This window comes from Bos javanicus, chromosome 12 (genome assembly GCF_032452875.1).
Source record: "Bos javanicus breed banteng chromosome 12, ARS-OSU_banteng_1.0, whole genome shotgun sequence".
NCBI classification, from domain to species: domain Eukaryota; kingdom Metazoa; phylum Chordata; class Mammalia; order Artiodactyla; family Bovidae; genus Bos; species Bos javanicus.
The window spans coordinates 18,022,941-18,044,209 of NC_083879.1; the positions used below are offsets into that span (position 1 = coordinate 18,022,941).

Consider the following 21,269-nt stretch of genomic DNA (forward strand, 5'->3'; position numbering starts at 1 on the left):
AAAAGAATCTGAAAAAGAACAGATATGTAATAGATAAAAAAAAATCTTGGTATTCTTCTAAAAGTTAAATCATTAAAGACACGTTGCCTGTAAGCTTAAATTATACAAAATGTCCCATCTCGGGGAAGCCTGCCTCCCAGGTAATGAGCATTAAGCTAAAATACCTTGTTTAACTCACAGGAAACATCCTGACCAGGCCCACCCTTGAAGGACTGCAGGAAGAAATTAACAATTCCCCTCCGGAAACTGTGGGAAACATTTGATTTGCCTCCCCTCCTAGTATAAAAGAAGACGGAATTCTAACTCAGACAGGTGGCTCTTTAGGGCACAACTCTACCATCTCGGTTTGCTGGCTTTCTGAATAAAGTCGCTATTCCCCTGCCCCAACAATTCATCTCTCTATTGGCCTGTCATGAGGTAAACAGTAGGAGCTAAAACTGGATAACTGATATATACACACACACACACAACTGAATCACTGCTGTACACGTGTGTGTGACTGTGTGTGTTGCTTAGTCGTGTCCGACTCTTTGCAACCCCATAGACTGTAGCCCACCAGGCCCCTCTGTCCATGGGACTCTCTAGGCAAGAACACTGGAGTGGGTTGCCATTTCCTTCTCCAAAAGGAACTATAGAAAGAAAGTGAAGTCGCCCAGTTGTGTCCGAATCTTTGTGACCCCATGGACTGTAGCCTACCAGGCTCTTCCATCTATGGAATTTTCCAGGGAAGAGTACTGGAATGGGTTGCCAGTTCCTTCTCCACTGTACACCTTAAACTAACACAGGATCTGACTACACCGAGGACAGGCCTTAGGGAGGCTCCGCGCCACAATCACTGTTGACACAGACGTTCCTCTGGGTCAGTGGTCTCTCGCCAATTACACCAAGCTCCTCCTCGTAGTACCCCTGGGGACCGTTTCCCAGCGCGCAGCACCCACGGGAGTTCCTTACACGTCTGTCGAGTGTCGGTGGACGAAGGGACCCACACCCGGCGACCTCTGACGTCCGCTAAGATTCCCATATTCTGGAGATCAGGGTCACTATCAGTATTAAGATGGACGTGAGTCTGAGCAAGCTCCAGGGGATGGTGAAGGACGGGGAAGCCCGGCCTGCTGCAGTCCATGGGGTTGCAAAGAGTCGAACACGACTGAGCGACTGAGCAACAACAAAGAGGGCTCTTGACCCCGAGTCCCTGAGGGTTGCAGACCCACTTCCACCGCGCTCGGGCACTGTCCCTCGGGGCGCGGCCCTCCCCTTCGAGCCCCGGGGAACCAGCCCAAGGCAGGCCGGTGGTCCCGACTCAGTCCTTCCGGCCCAGCCGCAGCAATGGCCTGGGGCCGACGGCCTCACCTCGACAAGACCTCCAGATCTTCCAGCGCTGACAGCAGCCGCTCGCGCGTGCTGTTACCGCCAGCCGCTACTAAGCCGCCGCCCGGCCGCTCCTTCTCCTTCTCGCCGCTCGACGCCGCCGCCATGGTGCCCACGGGCAGGCGTGCGCGCAGCTGCGCACTGGCGACGAGAGGCGGGCTCGGCCGGCGGAAGGAAGGATCGCCGAGGCAGGGAGGAGCGGCGGGCCAGAGCGCCCCCTGCGCGCCTGGCGGTACGCTGAGGGCGCCAGCGCCCCCTGCTGGTCAGTGAGGGCTTCGCCTTCCACCCCCTGATTCAGTTCAGTTCAGTTCGGTTCAGTCGCTCAATCGTGTCCGACTCGTTGTGACCCCATGGACTGCAGCACGCCAGGCCTCCCTGTCCATCGCCAGCTCCCGGAGCTTGCTCAAACTCGTGTCCATTGAGTCGGTGACGCCATCCAACCATCTCATCCTCTGTCGTCCCCTTCTCCGCCTGCCTTCAGTCTTTCCCAGCATCAGGGTCTTTTCCAATGAGTCAGTTCTTCGCATCAGGTGGCCAAAGTATTGGGGTTTCAGCTTCAGTTCCAGCCCCTGGAGGCAGAGCCAAACTGAGAACTGCGGGCCAACGCGGTCAGAGTCTCCTAGCCTGTGCTTAGTCGCTCAGCCCTGTCCAACTCAGCGTCTCCTAAGCCTTAAGTTATTCAAGCAGGAATGGGAAGCTTCTGCTCAACGGATTTTCAGCATTCGAAGGACTTACTTAATGGCCTGCCTCTGTTTCAGTTTCTTCGTGAAATGTGCAGGCGGGGGCGGGGGGGGGGGGGCGCTCCTCTTATTAACTTCTCTCCTAGTCTGCGTTTCCATAACGCTATTCCCATTCTCCTGTTTGGGCTCTCAGGAAGGCTGTAAGAAGTTTAGGGCAGGAGCCAAAATCTATCATATTTTCTTCCTTTTTTTCTTGGTGGTAAAATACACTTAGCATAAAATGTACCATTTAACCATGTTTAAGCGTACAGTTCAGTGACATCAAGTACCTTCATATTGTGCTACCATCACCACCATCCTTCTCTCAGTTCAATTCAGTTCTGTTCCTCAGCCCTGTCTGACTGCTTGCGACCCCATGGACCTTTGTTGTCAAAGTAATGTCTCTGCTTTTTAATATGCTGTCTAGCTTTGTCATAGCTTTTCTTCCAAGGAGTAAGCGTCTTTTAACTTCATGGCTGCAGTCACCATCTGCAGTGACTTAGGAGCCCAAGAAATAAAGTCTCTCACTGTTTCCATTTTTCCCCATCTATTTGCCATGAAGTGATGGGACCAGATGCCATGATCTTCGTTTTCTGAATGTTGAGATTTAAGTCAGCTTTTTCACTCTCCTCTTTCACTTTCATCAAGAGGCTCTTTAGTTCCTCTTCACTTTCTGCCATAAGGGTGGTGTCATCTGCATATCTGAGGTTATTGATATTTCTCCTGGCAATCTTGATTCCAGCTTGTGCTTCTTCCAGCCCAGCGTTTCTCATGATGTACTCTGCATATAAGTTAAATAAACAGGGTGACAATAAACAGCCTTGAGGTACTCCTTTCCCAATTCAGAACCAGTCTGTTGTTCCATGTCTGTTTCTAGCTGTTGCTTCTTGACCTGAATACAGATTTCTCAGGAGGCAGGTCAGGTGGTCTGGTATTCCCACCTCTTGAACAATTTTCCACAATTTGTTGTGATTCACACAGTCAAAGGCTTTGGCGTAGTCAATAATGCAGAAATAGATGTTTTTCTGGAACGTTCTTGCTTTTCAATGATCCAGCGGATGTTGGCAATTTGATTTCTGGTTCTTCTGCCGTTTGTAAATCCAGCTTGAACATCTGAAAGTTCACAGTTCCCGTATTGCTGAAGCCTGGCTTGGAGAGTTTTGAGCATTACTTTGCTAGCTTGTGAGATGAGTGCAATTGTGTGGTAGTTTGAACATTTGGGGGCATTGCCTTTCTTTGGGATTGGAATTAAAGCTGACCTTTTCCAGTCCTATGGCCACTGCTGAGTTTTCCAAATCTGCTGGCATACTGAGTGCAGCACTTTCACAGCATCATCTTTCAGGATTTGAAATAGCTCAACTGGAATTTCATCACCTCCACTAGCTTTGTTCGTAGTGATGCTTCCTAAGGCCCATTTGACTTTGCATTCCAGGATGTCTGGCTCTAGGTGAGTGATCACACATCGTGATTATCTGGGTCATGAAGATCTTTTTTGTACAGTTCTTCTGTGTATTCTTGCTACTTCTTAATATCTTCTGCTTCTGCTAGGTCCATACCATTTTTGTCCTTTACTAAGCCCATCTTTGCATCAAATATTCCCTTGGTATCTCTAATTTTCTTGAAGAGATCTCTAGTCTTTCCCATTCTCTTGTTTTCCTCTATTTCTTTGCACTGATCTCTGAGGAAGGCTTTCTTATCTCTCCTTGCTATTCTTTGGAACTCTGCGTTCAAATGAGTGTATCTTTCCATTTCTGCTTTGCCTTTAGCTTCTCTTCTTAGCTATTTGTAAGCTATTTGTAATCCCATTTGTAAGCTATTTGTAATCCTTCTCTAGAGCTCTTTGTATCTTGCAAAACTGAAACTCCATATCTATTAAATAATAGTTTTCCATTCCTCCCTCCCTTCTTGTTTATCCATTCATCAGTCAGAGACACTTGGGTTGCTTCCACAATTTTATAGTCCATCTTTTTAATCATATATCTCCCAGCAAAATGTTTTGTTCACTGTTCAAGATGACCAGTGAACTGAACCAGTGAACGTGGTATGTAAGTGCTGTGTGTGTTAGTTGGTCAGTCGTGTCAGACTCTTTGCAGCCCCATGCTTTGTAGACTGCCAGGCTCCTCTGTCATGGGATTCTTCCAGGCAATAATACTGGAGTGGGTAGCCATTCCCTTTTCCAGAGGATCTTTGTGACCCAGGGATCAAACCTGCATCTCATGTATTGCAGGCAGATTCTTTACCGACTGAGCAACCATATAATTGGTAGTTGTTGAAAATAGTTCGTTTGGGCTTTTCTTTTTTTTGGTCTGTTCTGTGAGGCATGTGCAATCTTAATTCCCTGAACAGGGCTTGAACACACACCCCCTGGGCTGGAAGTGTGAAGTCTTAACCACTGGACCATGAGGGACGCTCCTGAAAACAGTTTAAACAATTGATGTAGTTTAAATAATTTTAAAAGTCAATAATTTAAAGAACAATTCCAAATCAACCAAAAATGTGATTTAACCCACTTTTCAGCAGGGAAAACAATGTGGTAGAAGACCTTCCTTACTAGGGAAACCCAAGGTTAGACAGCCCGAAGGGTGGGAGCTCTGCATCTGACCGAAGCTGCTGTCACAGAGAGTGAGCCGCAAAGCTGTCACTCCCAGACAACAGCTGGAAGGGAGCCAGGAGCACCTGTGGTCCTGTCCTCTGGCCTGACCTTTCTAGAGGTGTCAAACCTGATTCCTGCTGGAGGATTTCCTCAGGACTCATGCTAAATAAATTCATTCATTGCAACTGCTGAATAATAATAACCCAGAATGCAATTTTATTATCTTAAAATTAGCACAATTATATGCATAGATAAACCCGCACCGAAAGCCACAAATATCACCAGAATGTTGACTGGTAAACCTGGATCAGAACAAATGAAGATAAATACAGATTTAATTGATGCAATCATTAGGACTTACACCATGGTGTAGGGATATCTGTGTTAAAGAGATGGGCGTGCTTGTGTTCACAGGTCAGAGTTGCCTTCTTCCCTACACAGGACAAGAGACTCATGGCCACCTTTTATTGTCCTACCACCCCATACTTCTGCTGTGGGCTCACCTCTTCATTTAATACAGTCAGTTCTCAGGCAATGGACTTAATTAGTTAAATTTAGGCTTTCTTAATTACAATTGCATTCTAAGCATGCCTCCCAGTAGCTCTAGTCAATAATTTCTTATATTAAGTTTCCAAGGGGCTAAACTCCTTCAATTTATGTGGATTTTGTTTGTCTTGGGCCAAGATTCTGGTGGGGGGATTAGGTAGATCATATTAGTGTAGCTTCCACATGAAAATCCTGGGAGGATTCTAATTAGTTAAAAATGGCCAGTTATAAATCCTCCTTTACAGATAACCAGGGTCAACATGTGGACTGTCTGTGTGATGTGAGGGCTTCTCTGGTGGCTCAGTGGTAAAGAATCCGCCTGCAGTGTAGTAACTGCAGGAGACATGGGTTCGATCCTTGAGTTGGGAAGATCCTCTGGAGGAGGGCATGGCAACCCAATCCAGTATTCTTGTCCGGAGAATCCCATGGAGCTGGTGGGCTACAGTCCATAGAGTCATACAGAGTCAGACACGACTAAAGTGACTTAGCATGCACTCACGCACTTGTGTGTTGTAAACTCCGTACCTCCTCAGATTTGCACAAATTCACATGTACACTGAATATTCTCTATAGAGTAATAAGCAATGGTACTTCCTACTGATACACTCTTTTGCAAACTGTAAAGATTCAAGTATGGTAAACAAACTATGAGCTATTTTATAATATATTTTAGAGTTGGCCACTGAGCAACATGGTGGGTAGGGGTGCCAACTGGAGTACTGCTGCCTTTGCCTTGAAAACAAAGAAACTGATAAGTGACTCGCCCAAGGCAGAATCGAACAGAAAGTGAAAGTGAAGCCCCTCAGTCGTGTCCGCCTCTTTTCCCCGTGGACTGTAGCCCGCCAGGCTCCTCTGTCCATGGGATTCTCCAGGCGAGAATACTGGAATGGGTTGCCATTGCCTTCTCACCCAAGGCAGAATTGAACAGAATTGGGACTCAAATCCTAGTTTTTTTTTGTTCCATATGTTGTGACCAATAATCAAACACAAGCTTTTCCCCACACTCGTTTAACTTAAAGATCTGTAAAAGGAAAATGCAGTTTCTATATTTATTGAAAAAATTCCACATGTAAGGGGACCCCTGCAGTTCAAATCTGTGTTCTTTAAGGGTCAATTGTAACTAAATATGAATGTTTTATATATTTACACTGTTCTTATGATAACTGTTCATGGGGTAGATAGCATATTGGAAAGCAGAGACATTACTTTGCCAACAAAGGTCCGTCTAGTCAAGGCTATGGTTTTTCCTGTGGTCATGTATGGATGTGAGAGTTGGACTGTGAAGAAAGCTGAGTGCTGAAGAATTGATGCTTTTGAACTGTGGTGTTGGAGAAGACTCTTGAGAGTCCCTTGGACTGCAAGGAGATCCAACCAGTCCATTTTCAAGGAGATCAGTCCTGGGTGTTCACTGGAAGGACTGATACTGGAGCTGAAACTCCAATACTTTGGCCACCTCATGTGAAGAGTTGACTCATTGGAAAAGACCCTGATGCTGGGAGGAATTGGGGGCAGGAGGAGAAGGGGACAACAGAGGATGAGATGTCTGGATGGCATCACCGACTCGATGGACATGAGTTTGAGTAGACTCCGGGAATTAGTGATGGACAGGGAGACCCGGCGTGCTGCGATTCATGGGGTCACAAAGAATCAGACACGACTGAGCGACTGGACGGGACTGAACTGAACTATGATAACTGAATTCATGGTAACTTTGAGTGTAAAGTATTTTCTCAATCTATTGATTCCAGAAGTATAAATACTACAGTGCTGTATTTTAAATGGATAGCCAACAAAGTTCTACTCTATAGCGTAGGGAACTCTCCTCGATATTATGTGGCAGCCTGGATGGGAGGGGAGTTTGGGGTAGAATGGATTCATGTATTTGTATGACTGAGTCCCTTTGCCTTTAAAGGTAGGGCCTTTAATGAGGTACTTAAGTTAAAATGAAACTGTTAGGGTGAGCTCTAATCCCATCTGACTGGTGTTCTTATACGGAGAGGACGTGAGGACACGCTGAGACCAGGGATGTGCAAGCGCAGAGCAAAGATGGTGTTGAGGATGCTGCCGTCTCACACCTGGAAGGTACCTTTGGAGGAAGGTAGCCATCTGCGAGCCAAGAAGAGGCTGCCTAAAAAACTAACCTGCTGCCACATTGGTCTTGGACTTCCAGTGTGTGTGTGTGTGTGTGTGTGTGTGTGTGTGTGCGCGCGCGCGTGCACGCGCACGCACAGGCGCACACACACTCAGTCATGTCCAACTCTTTTCAACTTCATGGACTGTAACCCACCAAGCTCCTCTGTCCATGGGATTTCCCAGGCAAGAATACTGGAATGGGTTGCCATTTCCTCCTCCAGGGACTTTTCCTGACCCAGGGATCAAACTGACATCTCCTGTATCTCCTGCATGGGCAGGTGGATTCTTTACTAGCTGAGCCACTGGAGAAGTCCCTTGGACTTCCAGTTTCCGTAGCAGTGAAAAAATTTTGTATTCTTTAAGCAACCCAGTCTGTGGTAACTTCCATCCTCTACTCATCCTTCTTAGCGTACTTTTCCTGTCAAGAAAATCTTCTCTTGAGTGCACTTCCCTCACCAGCAACTGCTTGGCTTCTTTGCTCCTCTGAGCACAAAGAGATCAGGTTATTTTGTTACCAAGTTTAGTCCTTCCTCATGTCAATTTCAGTTCGTTTTTCAGCCCTAATTCCCCACCTAAACTCAGTTTGTAAAGGTCGTCAAAGACCTCTGTGCTGCTGAATGTAAAAGTCAGTGCTCGCTGTGCTTGATCTCTCAGCCGCCTGGACACAGTCCATCACCCGCTTCTACTTGATAACCCTTTCTTCACTTGATTTCTAAGATGCCAGACTCTCTTCATTTTTCTATTTCCTCACTGATCTCTCTTCTGCATCTCTCTGGCTGCTTCCTCCTGGTTCCTCCTGACCTCTATGAAAGTGAAAGAACGTGTCAGTCGCTCAGTTGTGTCCGACTCTTTGCGACCCCATGGACTGTAGCCCTCCGGGCTCCTTTGTCCATGGGATTCTCCAGGCAAGAATACTGGAGTAGGTTGCCATGCCCTCCTCCAGGGGATCTTCCCAACCCAGGGATGGAACCTGCGTCTCTTGCATTGGCAGGCAGGTTCTTTACCACCTGAGTCACTAGGGAGGCCCAACTGGCCTCTGTACAGAAGAGCATTTTAGGGCCACTTCTAGGTTCTCATCTCCATCTGGCTCACTTCAGATCACGTCATTCAGTCCAGTGGCTTTAAATGCTGCCTGTAAACTGACTCCCTAATTTTTATTTCCTGCCCAGATCTGTCCTCTGCGCTCAGACTTGCAAATGCAGCTCCTCCTGGATACTTGAGAGTCCTCCACTTGGGTGTCTAAAAAGACATAAGCAAGCTGGGATTCCTCATCTACACCCCCACCCACCCAGCAACACTGCCTGCAGCTTCCCTCAACTCAGTTCAGTTCAGTTCAGTTACTCACTCGTGTCTGACTCTTTGCGACCCCAAGGACTGCAGCATGCCAGGCCTCCCTGTCCATCACCGACTCCTGGAGCTTACTCAAACTCATGTCCATTGAGTTGGTGATGCCATCCAACCATCTCATCCTCTGTAATCCCCTTCTCCTCTTGCCTTCAATCTTTCCCAGCATTAGGGTCTTTTCAAATGAGTCAGCTCTCCGCATCAGGTGGCCAAAGTATTGGAGTTTCAGCATCAGTCCTTCCAATGAATACTCCAATGAATAATCAGTCCTGAGTATTCCTTTAGGATGGACTGGTTGGACCTCCTTGCAATCCAAGGGACTCTAAAAAGTCTTCTCCAACATCACAGTTCAAAAGCATCAATTCTTCGGTGCTCAGCTTTGTTTATAGTCCAACTCTCACATCCATACATGACCACTGGAACCATAGATAGCTTTGATTAGACGGACCTTTGTTGGCAAAGTAAGGTCTCTGCTTTTTAATATGCTATCTAGGTTGGTCATAACTTTCCTTCCAAGGACTAAGCATCTTTTAATTTCATGCCTGCAGTCACCATTTGCAGTGATTTTGGAGCCCCCCAAAATAAAATCTGCCACTGTTTCCATTGTTCCCCTATCTATTTGCTATAAAGTGATGGGACTGGATGCCATGATCTCAGTTTTCTGAAAGTTGAGCTTTAAGCCAACTTTTCACTCTCCTCTTTCATTTTCATCAAGAAGCTCTTTAGTTCCTCTTCACTTTCTGCCATAAGGGTGGTGTCATCTGCTTATCTGAGATTATTGATATTTCTCCCAGCAATCTTGATTTCAGCTTGCAATTCATATGGCCCAGCATTTCTCATGATGTACTCTGCATATAAGATAAATAAGCAGGGTGACAATATACAGCCTTGACGTACTCCTTTCCCAGTTTGGAACCAGTCTGTTGTTCCATGTCCAGTTCTAACTGTTGCTTCTTGACCTGCAGACAGATTTCTCAAGAGGCAGGTCAGGTGGTCTGGTATTGCCACCTCTTGAACAATTTTCCACAGTTTGTTGTGATCCACACAGTCAAAGGCTTTGGCGTAGTCAATAAAGCAGAAATAGATGTTTTTCTGGAACTCTCTTGCTTTTTCCATGATCCAGCAGATGTTGGCGATTTGATCTCTGGTTCCTTTGCCTTTTCTAAATCTAGCTTGAACATCTGAAAGTTCACAGTTCACGTATTGCTGAAGCCTGGCTTGGAGAATTTTGAGAGTTACTTTGCTAGCATGTGTGGAGGTAATGAAGATAATGGCGACCTCCTTCAAAAGGTCCTGCTCACACACTGCCACACTCAGTGCTCCTGACCCCGCAGCAGTCTACCATCCACCCACGCCCCACCGGAGACACCTGCACACTCACACACAAGTCTAGGTCAGTCTTGTGTGGGGGCAATGCCAAAGAATCACAAAGAAAGGCAATGCCAAAGAATGCTCAAATTACTGCACAATTGCACTCATCTCACATGCTAGCTCAAAATTCTCCAAGCCAGGCTTCAGCAGTACATGAACTGTGAACTTCCAGATGTTCAAGCTGGATTTAGAAAAGGCAGAAGAACCAGAAATCAAATTGCCAACAGCTGTTGGATCATCAAAAAAGCAAGAGAGTTCCAGAAAAACATCTACTTCTGCTTTATTGACTACACCAAAGCCTTTGACTGTGTGAATCACAACAAACTGTGGAAAATTGTTCAAGAGATGGGAATACCAGACCACCTGACCTGCCTTCTGAGAAATCTGTATGCAGGTCAGGAAGCAACAGTTAGAACTGGACATGGAACAACAGACTGGTTCCAAATCGGGAAAGGAGTATGTCAAGGCTGTATACTGTCACCCTGCTTGTTTAACTTACATGCAGAAAACATCATGAGAAATGCTGGGCTGGAAGAAGCACAAGCTGGAATCAAGATTGACAGATCAGATCAGATCAGTCGCTCAGTCGTGTCCGACTCTTTGCGACCCCATGAATCACAGCACGCCAGGCCTCCCTGTCCATCACCAACTCCCGGAGTTCACTCAGACTCACGTCCATCGAGTCAGTGATGCCATCCAGCCATCTCAATCTCTGTCGTTCCCTTCTCCTCCTGCCCCCAATCCCTCACAGCATCAGAGTCTTTTCCAATGAGTCAACTCTTTGCATGAGGTGGCCAAAGTACTGGAGTTTCAGCTTTAGCATCATTCCTTCCAAAGAAATCCCAGGGCTGATCTCCTTCAGAATGGACTGGTTGGATCTCCTTGCAGTCCAAGGGACTCTCAAGAGTCTTATCCAACACCACAGTTCAAAAGCATCAATTCTTCAGCCCTCAGCCTTCTTCACGGTCCAACTCTCACATCCATACATGACCACAGGAAAAACCATAGCCTTGACTAGACAGACCTTTGTTGGCAAAGTAATGTCTCTGCTTTTGAATATGCTATCTAAGATTGACAGGAGAAATATCAATAACCTCAGATATGCAGATGACACCACCCTTATGGCAGAAAGTAAAGAGGAACTGAAGAGCCTTTTGATGAAAGTGAAAGAGGAGAGTGAAAAACCTGGCTTAAAACTCAACATTCAGAAAACGAAGATCATGGCATCCGGTCCCATCACTTCATGGCAAATAGATAGGGAAACAGTGGAAACAGTGGAAACTTTATTTTTGGAAGCTCCAAAATTACTGTAGATGGTGACTGCAGCTATGAAATTAAAAGACGCCTTGCTCCTTGGAAGAAAATCTATGACTAACCTAAACAGCATAGTAAAAAGCAGAGATATCACTTTGCCCCAAAGGTCCATCTAGTCAAAGCTATGGTTTTTCCAGTGGTCATGTATGGATGTGAGAGTTGGACTATAAACAAAGCTGAGCACCGAAGAATTGATGCTTTTGAACTGTGGTGTTGGAGAAAACTCTTGAGAGTCCCTTGGACTGAAAGGAGATCCAACCAGTCAATCCTAAAGGAAATCAGTCCTGAATATTCATTGGAAGGACTGATGCTGAAGGTGAAACTCCAATACTTTGGCTACGTGATGCGAAGAACTGACTCATTGGAAAAGACCCTGGGAAAGATGCTGGGAAAGACTGAAGGTGGGAGGAGAAGGGGAAGACAGAGGATGAGATAGGATGGTATCACCAACTCGATTGACATGAGTTTGAGTAAGCTCCGGGAGTTGGTGATGGACAGGGAAGCCTGCCATGCTGCAGTCCTTAGGGTTGCAAAGAGTTGGACACGACTGAGTGACTGAACTGAACTGATAGTTGAGTTACAATGTTGTGTTAGCAACTTCAATTTTATTTATTAAAAAAAAGTCATGCATTTATTTATTTACTTTTTGGCAGTGCTGGGTCTTCTTGCCGCGTGGGTTTTTCTCTAGTTGCGGCAGGCAGGGGCTCCTCTCTAGTTGTGGTTCACAGCCTTCGCATTGCAGTGGCTTCTCTTTTTGCAGAGCATGGGCTCTAGGGCACGGGCTTCAGTAGTTGTTGCTCCTGAACTCTGGAGTGCAGGCTTAGTCCTTGTGGTGCACAGGCTTAGTTGCTCCACACAGGTGGGATCTTCTGGAACCAGGGATCAAACCCATGTCTTCTGCATTGGCAGGGGGATTCTCTACCACTAAGCCACCAGGGAAGCCCCTAGCAGGTGGATTCTTATCCACTGCGCCACCAGGAAAGTCCAGCAACTTCAATTTTTAAACCAATTACAAAGCCTCAGAATGTGCCATTTTAACTGCTTTTAATAAGCTGAGTTCTCTCTACTCAATCCAACTGGTGTTGCTCTACATCAGGAGAAGTTTTACAAGCTGAACAAGGCCCCTTATCTTCCTCGTCCTGGTTACAATGGGAAGCTTTCATCAGAAAAACCTTATCCTCCTCTTTCCAAAACACAACATGGCAAAAAACTCCCACTGTCCAAAATTGCTCAGTGTTAATTAAAGTCATTAGCCCAGTGGAAAGTAAAGCAATTTGTCTTTTAACTCCCTACATTCTTGGGCCTTGAGAATAAAAAGGAGTTTAGGTTAAACATCTGATTCTCTTTAAATATTCATGGTGTGGTTTCAATGGAAAGGTTTTCTAGAATTAACAAACCTTCTAATAATAGTCTCATCTCCTGCTAGAAATTCTCCAGGCATCACTGAAAATTTATCACTTCTCAGTAACTCCAGAGAAGGTGGGCATCATCATTGGCCTGGTTTGATAGTTTCATTTATTCTCTCAACAGATATTTATTGAGCTCTTTATGTGCCAGGGATCGCACTGAATGCTGGGCCTGCAGTGGTCAGGGAAGGCTTCCTGGAAGAGATGCACTCAGAAGCTCCTAAGAAGGTAGAAATTGGCTGGGCTAAGTGTTGGACATGGGGCGGGAAGGTAGGCAGGGATAGAAGAAAGAAGAACTAGAGTAAGGAATCAATGTCAGAAAGAGAATGGTTCAGATATCTCACCATTCTGGATTCAAACATATAGTGAATTAAATGGAGAATTCAGTCCATTTATATGGAGGATTAAATAGTGAATTCACTACACATTTGAATCTCTTTGAACCTCCAAAGAGATATGTCCATGTCCGAATCTGTGAATGTGACCGTATTTGGAGATGTGTGATGTTCCAGTTAGCCCATAGCCTTGATGTCTTCAAGAATTTTCTGGGACACAGCAGCCATCAATTAATAAATCAGTGCTGTTGGGGTGTGAACTATTAACCATACAAATCCACCTACTCTACCATCACCCTATCCATATTTCTTTGTTTTGTACTCAAGGAATTCATGATAGACTCTGCCAAATTCAAGAACTTCACTTATGATAATTTTTATTTTTTCTCCATTTAACATTCCTAAACAACAATAACAGCAACAAAACGAGGTTTGAGGAAAGGGAACATACTTTTGTATTATATCCATTTTTGACAGAATATGTTTAAATTTGTCCTTAAATTTAAGGACATGTATTTTTAATTTCATAAAACCAGTACCTACCACAGAGCAAATGTTCAGTATTTTTACTGAAGCTTTTTGACTTATCTAGCATCTGAATGTGAAGGTCAGTATTACATTCATTTTAACTTTTGTTTTCTCCCAGATAAAAATATTTGTTTTGGCTATACTGAGGGAGCTTTCCCAGAAAAAGTCTCCTTTTTGGCTGTTAGTAAGTTAGCTCACTTCCTGTCTCTAACTGTGGAGACAATTCAGAGAAGATTAACTATAATCTCCAGGCTGCCGGTTTGTTTTTCATTTCCTCGCGTTTCAAATCCTGTTCATTTTTGTGTATCAGCTTTTCACATGATAGGCAGATTCTCAATCAATGTTTACTAATTTAATTGAGGAAAACACCTCGTGAGCTAAACACTATAGTTCAATTGGCAAAATTGGCTTCAGATTGCGTTCATCCATCGTCGCTCTGAATGTTTCACAATCCGGAATGAACCACAGGACCATGTATGCAAATGAGTCTGTGTAACACCTCCCCGGAAAAGCAAAGAGATAAGCACTCCAGTGCGAGGAGATGAAGCATTGATGAAGAATGGAAGCCCCCTCAAAACCACCAAATTTCTAGGCCATTTAGCCGTCTCGATACAATAACATCGTCATCATTTCCCATTGTTCTGGTAACTTTCAAATACATCTGCATTCGTGTCATCTGCTTCTGACACTGGCCAGATTTTTACCCTTAAAGCCATACACATGAGTTTGCTGCTAACTGAGTGAAAAGCATGAGGTCGAAGGCGGTTTCTTGGCCCTGGTCAGGGAGAACAGTGGCCCCTTTGTGTTTCCAGACTCTCTGGGGCTTGGCCCCTGCCTCTTCTTGGATAACTCGTTGCTCTTGGACATTCTGGGCTTCGGCCAGCTCTGGTCGCAACCCTCCCCGCGAGTCATTCCCCTGGGGCCGCCCGGCCAGCAGTGAACACACTGACTCGCTGTCCTCCAGGGCTGGGCTTCCAGAATGTGCCCTGCCCATTTTGTGAACCTAACACCTGATGTAAAATTTCTAATTACAGACCCCAAATTCTCTCTCTTAGGAGATCTGAAACTGCAAGCCGCTCTTCATTAAGAACTTGTTTTTCACTGGAAAGCCCGTTCCAAACGTTGGCCACAGTTCACTCCATCTGATCCACGCTTTTTATCTCTTCTCAACCAGACAAATGCATAATAAAGCTTCATTTGCTGCATGATCAGGCAATCCATTTTCAAGACTGGATGTACACAAGGCCCCTGCCGGGCCAGTGGGCTGTACAAAGTGCCCCCAACGTATTTCTCCAGTTTTGCCTCGGGTTATGGCAGAACAGCCATGACGTTCCTCAACAAAGGCTTTACAGTTTCAAAGGGAGCTTAGATCCCTTGATTTTAGTAGTGTCAGTGGTTCTTTTCTGAGTCTTCAGACATCCAGCCTGCTCTGTGTTTAGCGCTGGATTTTGATGTGAAGTGGTGGAATTATGAAACACAAATATCACTTGGCAAGGGACCATTCTAACAGATTTTTGCATATTTCAATCTCTTCGCAACCCGTGCCTTTTGGATTACTTGCAGCCTAGCGTATTGGTCAGTAAACTTTACATCCCTAGCGTGAGTGAAGGGCCCATCCCCAGTCTTGCACCAAGGACAGTGAAGTGGGGAGAAGTCCAGGGATATAAAGCTCCAATCAGTCCTCTTTCTTATTCCAAGTCACACTTGATGTACATGCATTTTCTATTTGGCACGCACCCCAGGGGCCCAGGCAGGCTCAAATATTAGGCCCCAAATATTAGGGGAAAGAAAGGCTGCTGAGGTCTGGCACTGCCCTGAATTGCCAGAAGAAAAGGTCAAGTCAGAAATGGGGATGGGGGCAGGATGAGGGAGCCAGGGGACAGCAGATGATGCAGGGGCCTCAGTAGGGATAGTCAGCATATATTTGGCTAGACTGTCCCCTTTTTGCATTTCTCTCAGGAAACTGTATTGCAGTAAAAAATCTGAAGAGGGTCCAAATAGAAGAAATCTTGTGCCAACTTTGGGCGCAAGTCTTCCTGTTCATTCATTCATTCAGCAACTTATTGAGCAGCCATGATCCTAAATACTGTTCTAGATTCTGATGACGTAGTAGAGGGTGATCCAGATGAATTCTCTGCCCTCCTAGAGCTTGCCTTCTAATGGGGAAGGCAGAGAATTAATCAGCAAATATATCTGATAATTTTGTTGTTGTTGTTTCTGTTTAGTCACTAAGTCGTGTTTGACTCTTTGCAACCCCGTGGACTACAGCCCGCCGGGCTCCTCTGTCCATGAGATTTCCCAGGCAAGAATACAGATGTGGACTGCCATTTCCTCCCTCATGGGTCTTCCCGACCCAGGTATTGAACCACCCGAATCTCCTGCATCTCCTGCATTAGCAGGCAGATTCTTTACCACTCAGATTTTAATTTTAGTTTATGATAAATGTTATGAAGGGGTGGGTGACATGTTATACAGGGTGACCGAGGAGGGCGTCACTGAGGAGGGTGAGTTTTAGCTAAGAACCAAAAGATGAAAAGGAACTTCTCACTGTTTGATGATCTAGGGATCATTCTGTTCATTCCAAGCAGAATGAACAGCAAATGCAAAGGCCCTGAGACAGGGAATACCTGGGAGTGTTTGAGGAAGCCTGCAGGCTGGAGCACAGTGAGTGAGGCAGAGCATGTGGGATGAGGTGTCAGACAGAGGCCCCATCCTGAGAAACCTTGTAGGTCACAGCAGGGAGTTGGTATTCTAATTTTGTTACAATGGGAGTGGAGAGGGTGATCAGTAGGTGGCTTTGGGTTGAACTTCATGGGGTACCTACAATCTGGTAAAGTCATGTAATATTCAGGGTCATTAAAAAGAGATCAGATTTTGGGTGTTTGCGATTGTTGTTTAGCCACTAAGTCATGTCCAACTTTTTTGGGGACCCCATGGACTGTAGCCCACCTGGCTCCTCTGTCCATGGTATTTTCCAGGCAAGAATACTGGACTGGGTTGCCATTCCCTTCTCCAGGGGATCTTCCCAACCCAAGGATTGAACCTGGGTCTCCTCCATTGCAGGCAGATTCTTTACTGCTGAGCCACCAGGGTGCTGAATATTTCAACCATGTTGTCTATCAGGACTATAGTCCCTACCAAGGGCAACTTTTCTTCTCACCAACCTACTTTCAGTTCAGTTCAGTCGCTCAGTCGTGTCCGACTCTTTGCGACCCCATGAATCGCAGCACGCCAGGCCTCCCTGTCCATCACCAACTCCCAGAGTTTACTCAGACTCATATCCATTGAGTCAGTGATGCCATCCAGCCATCTCATCCTCTATCATCCCCTTCTCCTCCTGCCCCCAATCCCTCCCAGCATCAGAGTCTTTTCCAATGAGTCAACTCTTCGCATGAGGTGGCCAAAGTACTGGAGTTTCAGCTTTAGTATCATTCCTTCCAAAGAAATCCCAGGGCTGATCTCCTTCAGAATGGACTGGTTGGATCTCCTTGCAGTCCAAGGGACTCTCAAGAGTCTTCTCCAACACCACACTTCAAAAGCATCAATTCTTCAGCGCTCAGCCTTCTTCACAGTCCAACTCTCACATCCATACATGACCACAGGAAAAACCATAGCCTTGACTAGACAGACCTTTGTTGGCAAAGTAATGTCTCTGCTTTTGAATATGCTATCTAGGTTGGTCATAACTTTCCTTCCAAGGAGTAAGCGTCTTTTAATTTCATGGCTGCAGTCACCATATGCAATGATTTTGGAGCCCAAAAAAATAAAGTCTGACACTGTTTCCACTGTTTCCCCATCTATTTCCCATGAAGTGATGGGACCAGATGCCATGATCTTCGTTTTCTGAACCTACTTAAGATCTGTCAATTAGAATTAAGGTGCATCTGCTTGTCACAAACTGTTCCCATCCCCCGATGCCTAATAGCACCAGTGACCTATGGTGGGGCCCTCACTCATTTATTAAGTATTTATTAAGTGCCTGTTATGTCCTAGGGATACAGTGGTGAGCAAAATACACATGTTCCTTGCTTATTATGGGACTTAATGATAGGGAAAGTGCAGTGCTAGGCGAGCATACAGAAGTGTAGTCAAGTGACCTGGTCAAGGAAGACTTCCTGGAGGAAGCGATTGGCTGAGAGCTGAAGATTAAGTAGGAGAAGACTAGTTGTGAAAGTTTTCCAGTTGGAAGGAATGGCATATAGCCAGAGGTAAGAGAGAATGTGGTGCATTTTAAGAAATATTTTCAAAAAGATGAGAGGCAGAGTACAACATTGAGAAGTGGGAAGAACTGAGGCTGAAATGTACTCAAGGATCCAGGTCATGAGGATAAATCATGAAGAGTCACATAAGGGTGTTAAAGCATCTGTACTTTATCATAAAGGTGATGGGAATTCTCTGAAGGGTATGGAAGATGGATTGGGAATGAGGGAAGACGGTGGTAGGAAAAGTCATTGTACTAATTCAGGGGGATATTTGTGATTTGACCAAAATAGTAGCCATGGAAATGGAGCAAATTTGACTGATTACAGATACATTCATCCACAGCTTAAAAAGATAACTTGGAGCCAACTCTCTCTAAGGAAATGAAGCCAAAAAAAATATGGGGAGAATGAAATTGATGCAGAGAAAGAATGAAGAGAACATGATGGGTTATGTAAGCTGAATTTATAAAGGAACAAAACCCAAGCATATGTTCATCTTCTTCATATGCTATGAAGAAGATGAACGATATGCAGGGACAGGGAGCGAAAAGGATAGTGGGAAGAAAGAGATGATATGGCCCCTGAGAGAGGAAGGGGGGCGAGTGGTAGTCCCTGGGGCCAGCCCACTTCCTGGAAACTTTCTAGGTTCAGTTCCCATAAGCTTCAGCTTTATCATGTGTTCCAGTCATGAATTCTCATGACCCCTGTCTCTCATATTGCTCCATATGAAGGAGCTTCTCCGCCTCCACATGCAGGCTAGCTTGACTGAGTTTTGCTCCTTGCAACTTAAAAGAATCTGAATCAACCATTATGTTATACAAATTAACTCTTCAAGAAAGTCATTAATTAAAAGCAAGGCAAACTGATGCAGTTATAATGAGAACTATAACTTCTGAGTGTTCGTAGATGTCCCTGTCCACGGATCAACTGTTTTTCAATTCAATGAGTCCAACTGCGAACTAGAAGTGCCTTGGAGAACAAAAAGCATTGAACGGTCGTGATGTCTGATCTCTCTCCAACTCCTTCTCCAGGGGTTGAATCACAAGAAACCACTTCTGAGGCCAGAGACCACAAATCCGGAGGCGGTGGCCCAAGGAAGGATGAGGAAATAGAACAGGGGAGAGAAGCTGACTCTTGCCAAGAAGCACTCACGAATATTCTGGAGAAGTCAGGTCAGACAGCAAAAGGGAGTGAAGGGTCGATGGAAACCCAGGATGATAATCATATTGGACATGATGAGGAGGGGATAGGATGAGATAAGGCTCAGACTGAGCTGGTGCATGGAAATTGTTTGGTGAGGTACAGCGTGAGAAAGCTGAGCAACCTACCAAGTTTCAGGCCTTGTGAGGGGACAAAAAGAAAGGAGGGTCAGCTCCATGTTCTTAAGGACTTACAGTCTGGTGGGAAACCCAGACGTACACACAGATTACATAATGTGGTGAGAAGCAGGTTAGCACGGGTGCTAGGAGTTTCCAAAGCGCAATTAGATTAAGCTAGGGGCTCAAGGTATCACAGCTGGGCACAGTTCTGTTCCATTATAACAGTTACACCAGATATAAACCTGAAACATAGTTACGCAGGGAATTTCAGGACCAGCAAAATTTTAGGTGTATCTGAAAGTTCTGAAGGACTTATAGCAGGTTGTACAATTAATATCAGAATATAAAGTGGGAACAGCAGAAGAGAAGGCTGGGAATTTAAAGAAAAGCCATTCCATGAAGGGCATTTTTATTTCCAAGATAAAAATCTTAAAAAAAAAAATCTTAGACTTATTCTTTTTTATAGATAAATATTGGTCAAAGTTTTAGTCACAAGAAGATGCAAAAGTTATGCAACAATGTATCTTCCAACTTTAAAAAAACCAGAAATGGAAATTTTTACAAAGCACTGTTAAATTGTAGCTGTAAATACTGCGCTTTTAAAATTCCAAATATCGAACAATGACCAACCAGATATTGAAGAATATAATCATGAAATCAATTTAGCAGAAACAGGGTTAGGATATGGACACTGTAAATAGTGAATATATACCTTTCTTTCTGTAAATCAGAAACAGAAAATACACATCCTTTCCTATGTTGTTGGAGCATCTTCTAATATAGATCATGCATTTAGGTATAAAGAGAATCTTAACAGAACATCCTAAAAGAGATTTTATAGATCATTGTTTTCTGATTAGAGTCTAAGCTAGAAATCCACAATAAAATTGGACGTGGTTTTATAAGTCACTGAAAGATGTTTAGCAAGAGGGTGACACAACCATGTGAGGAATGGGTTTGGAACAAGAGTTGGGAAACACAGGAGGAGGGAAACCAGTTAAAGAGATATTGCAACAGTCTAAGAAAGCAAGACAGTAAGTCCCCTACCGGTGAACCTTCAAGTTGCAAACTTTCAAAAATGCGAACGTATGTTCACATGTCCAGTCGTGTAAGTCAGTTCACATGGTCCCACATGCATGCACCCTCTACAGGCAGTTGTGCTTTTGTGTACTCTACTCTGCAGTAGTGTATAGAGCCCAGTAGTGCAGGAGCTTTATTTCAAGGCCAGGATGTCCAGAAGCAAGCGTAAACGCAGCATGATGTAGTGGGTACTGCTAAGAAGGTCTTTTACAGTTGTACTGTACTACTGTACTTTTCCAGGTTCTATACTGTAAGATTCAGAATATTTTCTTTATTGTTTTTGTGTTTTTTACGTATTATTTGTGTGAAAAGTATTATAAACCTAAAATTACATTACAGTACAATACAGCCCATTGTGTTAGCTGGGTTCCTAGACTAACTTTGTTGGACTTAATGAAAAAAACTTAGACTTATGAACATGCTCTTGCAACAGAACTCATCCATATGTAGGGGACTTAGTGTAATGTGAGTCTGAATCAAGACAGGAGATGTAGGGAATAAAAAGGAATAGAAAATTTAAGAAGTATTTAGTAGATAAAATAAAAAAGGACTGGCTGACTGAATTTAGGGGAGAGAGAGAGACAGAGAGGGAAAGGAGAGGAGGAGGGAAAGAGAGAGAAAAGAGAGAGGTGAGGGGATGGAGAAAAGGTGAATGATGAGGTTGGGTGGTGATTCAGTGCAGGCAGTGTCATTAACTCAGGCGAGCGACACAGGAGGAGGGAGAGGTCTTGGGGAAACAGGCAGCGCTCATCTTTGGGCTGGTTTGGTTTGAGGAACACAAGCTGTAGTGCAGTTTGTGGAAAGAAAGCTGTAAACATTGCCGTTGGCAGCAAGATTCTTCTTTTGTGCAGGGGAGATTCAGAACTCAGGCCATGAAAGGGGAGAGCGTGTCAGGGTTCCTCTTTTATTTGGTGCTTGGTTGCGGACGGGTGTGCTTATCAGAAGTACTTAATAGGACTTTATACAACCTGCCTCTTACGCCCACCACTTACCTGACATGTTTAGGAGAAT

The 21,269-nt window shown here is 44.8% G+C and overlaps 1 protein-coding gene and 1 long non-coding RNA gene across 5 annotated transcripts in view; one reads left to right on the forward strand and one right to left on the reverse strand.

Annotated features, from left to right (window-relative positions):
- MED4 (mediator complex subunit 4) overlaps positions 1-21,269 on the reverse strand; it is a 44,202-nt gene that overhangs the window by 13,004 nt on the left and 9,929 nt on the right. The window contains exon 1 of one of the 4 annotated variants that reach the window (XM_061434595.1): positions 1,351-1,709. The exons of the other annotated variants lie outside the window; for them this stretch is intronic. Coding sequence (XP_061290579.1) covers positions 1,351-1,475 — 125 coding nt within the window. The 5' untranslated portion in view covers positions 1,476-1,709. Of the gene's footprint in view, positions 1-1,350; positions 1,710-21,269 lie in introns of those variants that run through there. 4 annotated transcript variants of the gene reach the window in all.
- Positions 1,544-19,617, forward strand: LOC133258221 (uncharacterized). Its single transcript, XR_009739866.1, has 3 exons — positions 1,544-1,630; positions 12,919-13,022; positions 14,713-19,617. It is a non-coding gene; the product is annotated as an uncharacterized LOC133258221 (long non-coding RNA).